Source organism: Odocoileus virginianus, chromosome 4 (genome assembly GCF_023699985.2).
Source record: "Odocoileus virginianus isolate 20LAN1187 ecotype Illinois chromosome 4, Ovbor_1.2, whole genome shotgun sequence".
Classification (NCBI taxonomy): Eukaryota; Metazoa; Chordata; class Mammalia; order Artiodactyla; family Cervidae; genus Odocoileus; species Odocoileus virginianus.
The window spans coordinates 63,150,620-63,160,782 of NC_069677.1; the positions used below are offsets into that span (position 1 = coordinate 63,150,620).

The 10,163-nt window shown below is 40.7% G+C and overlaps 1 protein-coding gene across 1 annotated transcript; it reads left to right on the plus strand.

The window, feature by feature from the left end:
• The first annotated feature begins 7,486 nt into the window (after positions 1–7,486).
• Positions 7,487–9,525, plus strand: LOC139034786 (proteinase-activated receptor 1-like). The gene has a single exon (XM_070466622.1). The coding sequence runs from the start codon at positions 7,614–7,616 to the stop codon at positions 8,895–8,897; it is 1,284 nt and encodes a 427-aa protein (XP_070322723.1). The 5' UTR covers positions 7,487–7,613; the 3' UTR covers positions 8,898–9,525.
• Positions 9,526–10,163: the final 638 nt, after the last annotated feature.

The window sequence follows — 10,163 nt, forward strand, 5'->3', positions numbered from 1 at the left end:
CTTCTCTCTCCTTGGGGACCCCTGGACTTCTTATCAACCTGCCTAGGAACTGACTCTCTCAATCCTCTACATAGAAAACCCTAAAGACTCTACCAGGAAATTACTAGAGCTAATCAACGAATATAGTAAAGTTGCAGGATATAAAACTAACACAGAGAAATCTCTTGCATTCCTATACACTAACAATGAGAAAACAGAAAGAGAAATTAAGGAAACAATACCATTCACCATTGCAACAAAAAGAATAAAATACTTAGGAGTATATCTACCTGAGCTGCCTCTTGAGAAATCTATATGCAAGTCTATATGCAATCTATAGGAAGCAACAGTTAGAATGGACATGGAACATGGGACATGGAACAATGACTGATTCCAGATTGGGAAAGGAGTATGTCAAGGCTGTATATTGTCACCTTGCTTTTTTAACATATATGCAGAGTACATCATGCAAAATTCTGGGCTTAGGAAGCACAAGCTGGAATCAAGATTGCCGGGAGAAATATCAATAACCTCAGATATGCAGATGACACCACCCTTAATGGCAGAAAGTGAAGAAGAACTAAAGAGCCTCTTGATGAAAGTGAAAGAGGAGAGTGAAAAAGTTGGCTTAAAACTTAACATTCAGAAAACTAAGATCATGGCATCTGGTCCCATCACTTCATGGCAAATAGATGGGGAAACAGTGACAGACTTTATTGGGGGGGGGGGGGGGCTCCAAAAATCCCTGCAGATGGTGATTGCAGTCATGAAATTAAAAGGTGCTTGCTCCTTGGAAGAAAAGCTATGACAAAACTAGATTATAATGTATTATAGTGTATTATAATGCAGAGACATTACTTTGCCAACAAAGGTCTGTCTAGTCACAGCTATGGTTTTTCCAGTAGTCATGTATGGATGTGAGAGTTGGAGTATAAAGAAAGTTGAGCACCAAAGAATTGATGGTTTTGAACTGTGGTGTTGGAGAAGACTCTTAAGAGTCCCTTGGGCTACAAGGAGATCAAACCAGTCCTTCCTAAAGGAAATCAGTCTTGAATATTCACTGAAAGGACTGATGCTGAAGCTGAAACTCCAATACTTTGGTCACCTGATGCGCAGAACTGACTCATTGGAAAAGACCCTGATGTTGGGAAAGAGTGAAGGCAGGAGGAGAAGGGGGACAACGGAGGACGAGATGGTTGAATGGCATTACCAACTCTATGGACACTAGTTTGAGTAAATTCTGGGAGTTAGTGATGGACAGGAAAGCCTGGCATGCTGCAGTCCATGGGCTCATGAAGACTAGGACATGACTGAGTGACTGAACTGAACTGAACTGATGTTTCATACATTTTGCATACATTATATCTTTAGATTATTCATATTCAACAGACAAGAATCCTGGGGTTTACAAAGCTTTAATAACATTACAAAGCCATAGGCTAAACTTGGCTGGTTGCATTTGGAAGACATATGGCTCATCTTGGCTGGTTTGCTTAAGGGTCTGAGTCCTAGATGGAGCTTGGCTGATCTAGATGGGCTTATACAAGTGGTTACACTTTGTTCTGTGTGATTCTCCTCTTCCTTCTGGGACCAGTGAGCCTGGCTATACAAGTCATTTAATGATGGTAGTAAAAAGTGCAAGAAGACAAGCAGAAATATGCAAGGATTCAGAAGACTTAGGCTGGGAACTGGCACATCATCAATTCTTAAAGGCACATGACTGAACTTAAAGTCAAGAAGCAAAGAAATATATCCTGACCCTTTTGTGGGAGAAAGCTCTCTGTTACAAGGGAAAAAAAAGGATGAATCTTGATTGCCTAAGTGAATACACAATCATTCATGCAAGTTGTCTATGTATTAAATGACAGTGCTTTAAATCTGGACAATAATAAAAAAAGTTTATGCCCTTAACCACTATCCAAGAATTGTTGTAGATCAAAACACATTCATTGATCCCAGAGACTGATATGTTCACTGGAATCTATTGAATCTTTTCATGTGCCCATGATTATTCTTTTCTCAAAGGGGAAGAATGAGGAATATGTATTACTGTACAGTATTGGGAACTGGGATCATCTGTTAAGTTTTGTGCATGTATTCCTTTCATTTTTCACATCAACTAAGTGACATTCCAACATATCTCACTGGATTATAAGAATTAAATGCAACATCTGCACATACCTGGCACAGAGTAGTAACTTGATTTTCAGTCCCCTATATCTTCCAAGAGTTCTTTTTCCTCCTGCATGAAAACAGGCACAATACTTTTTAATGCTCCTCAAATTTTCAACAACACTACCTTCCATTCATGTTCCTTACTTCCTCGGGTCTCAATTATTTCTCAAGATGACTTGCTCCAGGCTCCAACTCCTAAGCATCTTGAGAAACTTAGCTCTCAAATGACACCAGTAATCCGATTTTCTTCAATTTCCATTCATCCTTCAGACAGCTAACACTCCATACAGTTGCATTTCTCAAAGTCAACAATATCCTCCACATTGTCAAGTCAATGAACACATTTCTTTCCTCAGACAATTCACACTCTTAACAGTATTTTCCATTGCTGATCACTTATACCTTCCAGAAACAATTTCTTTTCTTGTTCCATGATTTCATTCTCTTTGAGGTTTTTTCCCGTTACCTCTCTGGTCATTCAGTTTTACTTTCTTTTGTGATTTCTTCTCCTGTACTCAATCTTTAAAAACAAGAATTCACTTGGAATCATTTCTAATTTTTGTAATGTATTTTCCTCATTAGATGATTTCATGCTTTGCAATGGCTTTAGACAACTTCCAGATGCTGAAAACTCTCAAACTTATATCTGAGTCTAAACCTGTCAAAACATCATGTTCTTACCTATCATTCCCACTGGAATATGTCCATGGACAAATTCTTGATTTCTGCTGTTGACTCGCTTGTTTAATTCTGATAGCCATTCTAAGTAGATGCAACCTAAGCTACCTCTCCCAATAACCCTATTTCACATCATTTTGCTTTACTATATGACCAACAAACAAACAAACACACACACACACACACACACACACATCTGAATCTTTTTTCTTCCATTTATTTGATTCTTGTTTATTTTCTATTTGATCATTAGGATAAGTTGCATGAGAGAAGAAATCTTGCCTGTCTCATTTACTGTTTTATCCTTAATACCTAGAATACTGCCAAACACAGAGTAACAACTTAGTAAATATTTTGGGGGTGAAAGAATGAATCTTGTCTTACTTTGGTTGTTTTTCTGAAAAGCAAGTTGAAATATACTGAAAAGCCTATTAATTATTAATAGTAATTGCTCACATGCTTCTTTATGTTTTACAAATATTTTCATTTAAAATGGCTCATTTAAAAATCACTGCAACCCTGGGAGTTGAGATTATTACTCTCTTAAAAAAATGAAGAATACTGTGACTGAGAGGACTCATACAGATGTTAGCCTGAGTTTTGATTCCAGGTTTTTTTATTCCAAGTTCACTGATATTTCCATCATACCATAGCATTTATGATTTTTCCTAAGGAGTCAATAAGCAAAAGCTATTAAAAATGCATTTTTTAAAAGGAAAGCATTCTAAAAGGCATATATTCACATTCCATTTTCACTCATGTATGTAGAAACCATAAAGTCAAAAGATTTTTTTCCTAGTGCTGTATTTTTTAACTCCTCAATAATGAAGGATGGATTTAAACTACTGTGCCCAGTGACTTACAGCATCATTTTTGACTTACAGCATCTGGAAATTTTTTTTGCAATGGTTCAAAGAGAATATTTCATGAATCAACATGAATCAATTTAAGTAAAAACAACAATCATAGTCACAATAATCATAATAATATTCATGCTTTTGTATGGTTCTTCATATATTTTCACTGTATTTTTACAATACTTGCCCTTTTGATTTTCATACAGACTATAGTGTAAGATTATTAAGAGAGTTTTTAAAAAAATAATTTCAGGTATTTTTTAAAAACTTCTTTAATATCATTATTTAAATAGCTTACTAAAACTCTCAAAATTGACTGCTTTTTAATTTCTCCCTGCACTCACACTCAGTAGGAATTATCTCTGAACTCCTCACAGGATTTTCCATGCCTCAATTAGTCCACTGATACCTTAACCACACATAATCTCTTATATCCTTCTTGAGGACAATCTGTACCTTCTAATATCCAAAACAATCCAAGAGAAGGTGTGGTCTGCAATCTCCTAAATGTCTCCTGCTACTTACAGTTCATTATTTTTTTCTATAACCCTTAAACCATACATGCCATTCAGCATCTTGTATGCTTGTCTGAACTCTCCACACCTTTTGCTTCTGTGCCAATAAGTAATTGCAAGCAACAAAAATACTCTGGCTAACTTAAGCAAAAGAGAAGTTATAGGAGTCCCACAACACAGTTTGAAAGTAGGAGGCCTAGTGAGAAAATTATGCAGGGAACAAGTTTGATGGTAACATGAGCAATTTAGTCAATACACCACCACCAGGGCAAAATCTACTTCCAAACAGTCAGTTGTCTTGTCTCATTGACTAAAATTTAAGACAGTATCCAATTTACTTATCTCAGGTGATGTTCCGCCCCTGTCTAAGGGAGGATGTGAGCAATTAAAGCATACCTACAAGACTAAATTCAGTAAATAACTAATTATTCCAGAGGAAATAAGAATACTGTTTTTTAAGAGGACATTATGCTATACTGACAATGAAAAACAAATTCCACTACAGTCTACTCTGACTATACAATATTCATACACCCAAACTGTCATATGTACATTTCCAACAATATCTGTGTATAACACAAATCCATCTATTCCCTTAGAGAAGCAACAAAAATTCATTCAGACCCAAGCCTGTTGGGATTGTTTCTGGCATTTGTTCTTTACCTAATCTAATTCCTTCATGATACCATATCAATATTCTACAGTAGCAGTTCCCAATCTTTTTGTTACCAGAGACCATTTTTGTGGAAGACAATTTTTCAGAATGATTCAAGTGTGTTACATTTATTGTGGACTTTATTTATTTTATTATCACATCAGCTCCACCTTAGATCATCAAGCATTAGATTCTGGAGATTGGTGACCTCTGTTCTACAGTATAGGAGCTAAATGGAATATCTAATTACCACATGTGTATGTGTGTGTCCAACTCTTTGTGACCCCAAGGACTATAGCCCACCAGGCTCTTCTGTCCATGGGATTTTCCAGGCAAGAATACTGGAATGGATTGCCATTTTCCTCCTCCAGGAGATCTTCCCCACCCAGTAATCAAACCCAAGTCTCCTGCAGCTCTTGCATTGGCAGGCAACTCTTTACCACTGCACCACCTGAGAAGCTCAATTATGACAGAACTCCCTTTATAAAATAGTGGAATAATGGGGAAAAAATGAGAATACATATTGATGTAAAGTATAAACATAGATGTGTAACATATAAGGAGGAAAATAATGGTAAAGGTTAATACCATCATTTCTGCTACTGGCCATGAGACTGCTTTTTTCTTCCTTCCTCTATTACCTATTATATGTTCTTCTGGCTTTTAGCTGGTATCAGCAGTATCCCAGCTGGAGGAGATTACTTGTTCTGTGGTATAATCAAAATTTGCAGTATGAGAGATCTGAGTGGTTGGTGGTCTTGCATGTGTTGGATTGTAATAGTCTTAACTGTTTCTTCTAGTCATACTAGAGCAAATTGATATCCCCAATAGCTTCCCAGGTTCCTTCCATTTGTCCCTTTGCACCACTGTACAGCAGAAGCCCTATTTCCTATAGATAAACAGGGCCAATAACCTCAATTAATGTCATAATTCTATTTTTCACAATATTCCCAGTTGCATGACAAAGGCATGACTACTAGATGGTAATCCAAGCTTCCAAAAGCGTTGAATCCACTGCTATGCTTCCAAATGGAAACATTCCCCAGGTAGAAACAAAACTAAAATTTGAATGGCAACATAGAGTCAGAAAACAAATGTCAACCCCCTTCACTTACTTCTCTTGATTATTTAATCCATATATTCTGATGTTAGGGAAACTCTAAGTTTCATAAGATGATGTGTGTCAAACGGAATCCTTAGTGAGCCTGCAATGGCCAGTTCAACTATTTTATGATTTCAGTGAAACTTCTTTACCTTAAATCCAATTCTTTGGTCAGAAATAATAAAATAAGGGATACTGTGACAAGGTATAAGAAATTTCATCAGTAAATAGAGCCATATTTTGAATAGAAAGCCATGCAAATTCAGAACAGACATTTATCCCAGTGGGAATAATCTGTAAACAGTTCCAAGGGTAATCAGCTTTCTACCATATGGTTGGATGGTCATAGAGATATAAAGTCAAATTAAAGCTCCAGGTTAGTAGCTGCTTTCTTGCAAATTGGGCCCTCAGTAAGAACAGTCACATCACCCTTCATGAGAAGGAGATGCTCTTGAGTCCCAAGATGGACTCCATGTCCATCACACAAATATGACCATTTTCTTTATGAGCTCAATAAATGAACATCAGGATAGCAGTGGCAAATGGCTGACTGAAAATCAGAGTGTACATCTTATCAACCTGATTTTTACAAATTTCTTTTGTAATGGGGATATACATCAGCATTTGGGGACTTAGCTTGAGAGATTCATCTATACGGTTTCTTCCAGAATATCCTGTCACTACTTCTCCAGTTATGCCACTTCCAATTTTCCAAACACGTGACCAAGGCATTACCTGTCATTTATTCATGTATACAAATCTTTACCTCATAACATCGTTCCTTCCCAGCAAAGTGGAATACCGTGACACTGGTGGTATACAGAATAACTGTGCATGTTAGGCTGGTTAGTTCTAAGGAAAGAGGGTTGTCAGGCACCCACAAGAGTGGAGGAATTATGTGGATACTCGCTAAACTTTTTTTTTTCTTTTCAGTATCCAAATCCCCTTTCCACTATCACCCCAAAAATCTCAGTGAGAAACTCCCCAATTGAGTTATGTATTATACAGTCATGTCTCTATTTCTGCTTTGCAAATGGGTTCACCTGTATCATTTTTCTAGATTCCACATACGTGTGTTAATTTATAATATTTGTTTTCCTCCTTCTGACTTACTTCACTCTGTATGACAGACTCTAGGTCTATCCACATCTCTGCAAATGGTACTTTGTACTCTGTGGTGACCTAAATGGAGAGAAAATCCAAAATAAGAAGGGACACGTGTGTACATATGGCTTATTTACTGTATAGCAGAAAATAACACATTATAAAGCAACTATATGCCAATAAAAGTTTTCTTTAAAAATAAATATTAATATCATATTTTGAATAAATGTTTTAATACATTTTAAAATGAAAGAGCAAGATAGATATGACAGTAGACTTGCAATTTCCTGTCTTCCCATCTAGCTTGTTACAGTAGGAGAGTAAATAGAAGTTGAATGGAGAAGCTCAAAACCATGAATCGAGAGTGCATTTGACCACCATTTTCTGTACTTTACTGAGAAATTTTGGTATAGTGAGAGGCGAGCGCTCTGTCTGCCCGCGCGGCCGCTCTCTAGACTCCGCGCGTGCTGCCCGAGCCTCTGGGCCGCGGGCCAGCCTCCCCGAGCCGCGCCGCCCCGGCCCCCCCGAGCGCGCGGAGCCCCGGGACAATGGGGCCGCGGTGGCTGCTGCTCTGGGCCACGGGGCTCGGTCTGTGCAGCCCCCTGGTGTCGGCCCGCACCCGAGGCCCCGGAACAGAGTCAGAAGCAACAAACGGTACTCTGGGTCCCCGGTCTTTCTTTCTCAGGAATCACGATGACGGATATGAACCAATCCCACTGCCGGATGACGGGGACTCGAGTGAAGGTGAATTCGCAGAAGAGAGATTAAGCTCAGGCAACAGAAGCAGCCCTCCTCAAAAGCCATCCCTTCCGTTTATCTCCAGTGCTGCCTCGGGATATCTGACCAGCGCCTGGCTGACGGTCTTTGTCCCCTCGGTCTACACGGGCGTGTTCCTCGTCAGCCTCCCCCTGAACATCGTGGCCGTGCTGGTGTTCGTCCTGAAGATGAAGGTCAAGAAGCCGGCCGTGGTATACATGCTGCACCTGGCCGTGGCAGACGTGCTCTTCGCGTGCGTGCTCCCGTTCAAGATCAGCTACTACTTCTCCGGGAGCGACTGGAGGTTCGGGTCGGCCCTGTGCCGCTTCGTCACGGCGGCCTTCTACGGGAACATGTACGCCTCCGTCATGCTCATGACGGCCATCAGCGTCGACCGCTTCCTGGCCGTGGTGTACCCCATCCAGGCGCTCTCCTGGCGGACCCTGGGGCGCGCCTCCCTCGTCTGCCTGGCCGTCTGGGCCGCGGCCGTCGCGGGCGTGCTGCCGCTGCTGCTGCAGGAGCAGGCCGCCCGCGTGCCGGGGCTCAACATCACCACCTGTCACGACGTGCTCAGCCAGACACAGCTGGAGGGCTACTACTCCTTCTACTTCTCCGCCTTCGCCGCCGTCTTCTTCTTCCTGCCGCTGGGCCTGTCCACGGTCTGCTACGTGGCCATCATCCGAAGCCTCAGCTCCTCCACGGTTGCCAACCAGAACAAGAAGTCCCGGGCTTTGCTCCTGTCCGCGGCGGTCTTCTGCGTCTTCATCCTTTGCTTCGGACCCACAAACGTCCTTCTGCTTCTCCACTACGCCTTCCTTTCCCCGGATTCCGTGACAGAGGCTGCCTACTTCGCCTACCTCCTGTGTGTCTGTGTCAGCAGCATAAGCTGTTGCATTGACCCCTTGATATACTACTATGCCTCCTCCGAGTGCCAGAGGCACCTCTCGGCGATCTTACGCCGCAAAGAAAGTGCAGATCCCAGCAGCTGTAACAGCAGCGGGCAGCTGATGCCAAGTAAACTGGACACCTCCTCCACTAACCTGAGTAGCAGCCTATACAAAAAGCTCTTAACTTAGGAAGAGGGACCGACAGTGAGTTAAAAGGAAAATGTTAGAAAAGCAAATCACCTGAGGATTCGACTTCATCCCTGACAAAAAAAAAAAGTATTTCCTTTACCATCCAAAACAACAAACGTGTGATTTACATGTCTCCCTATGAAAGCTTGTATATTTGTTAGTTACAGACAAAAGTAACAGGAATAAAAAACATTATTCCAAGAGAGTATTGCCAGTGTTACCACAAGAACTAGACGTCTCTGTTTTCATATATTTACATGACTTATTATAGATGTATAGTGTGAATTTATACACTTACTTATATCATTTGCAGTACAGTATAGAATAGGCACTTTGAAACCCTCTCTTTTTTCACCAGAGACTATGGAAATAAATTCTGATTTTCTGATTTAACATGCAAAGTTTAGGTCGGAACATCTGAGGAAGCCCATCAGTAGTGAGGGATTCTACAGTTTGGACTTGCACAGCTTTTGCAAATAAATGTATTTTTAAATTGTTTAACAGCAATGTTTAAATTGTTGAGGGATGAGACTTAGTACTAGCTGTGTGTAGAGAAAGTTCTTTTGTTTTTCTTGTTAAATAGATCAAAGTTTGAATTCTTGAAATTATTAAAGTGGATGAAAACAGATGATGCGGGTAGCATTTTTGCTGCTTTACACGCCACATGTGTGAACTGAGAATGAACAGAAGTCCCACTAGTGACCTGAGGTTGGCTTTCAAAGCGCCCTGCCCCCGTCCCCCAGTTGAAGGGCTCCAGGCGGTAGACACAAGACCGGGCCACATGTTTGCTGTCTTCTGCTGGGATTCCCTCAAGGATTGGCCGTGAGCTTATCATGTTTATGAGAAGTTGATGGAGTAGGATGTGCCATCCCAAGAGACAATGAATGTAAAAGACTTCTCTGCCTCTGTTAAGAATGGAAAAAGAAAGCATGTTTGCTTTCGGCAGTTAGGCTGCAAGGATCACTGTCAGCTGGAACCAGCTATGTAGCAAACATGGACAGTCATCGTGTGCTCTAGGCACGCATGGGTGCTGGGCAAACACAGTTGAGTCAGACGGAAACCTACTCTCGAGAATAACAAAGTGGACCGACACGTGGGGTGCGGCAAGTGTTAAAGAAATGCATCAGTATGTAAAGAAGTGCTTTTAGCCAGATGTCACCAAGCAAGTTCCACATAATCAAGCCTGGCGGGTGAAGGACTTTGAACATTTGGGTTACTGCTTCCTGTGGTTATAACTTGAGAGGAAAACATAATATATTACAAGAA

Coding starts and splice junctions, on each gene's coding strand:
- LOC139034786 (XM_070466622.1), top strand. CDS start 7,614: ATGGGGCCGCGGTGGCTGCTGCTCTGGGCCACGGGGCTCGGTCTGTGC.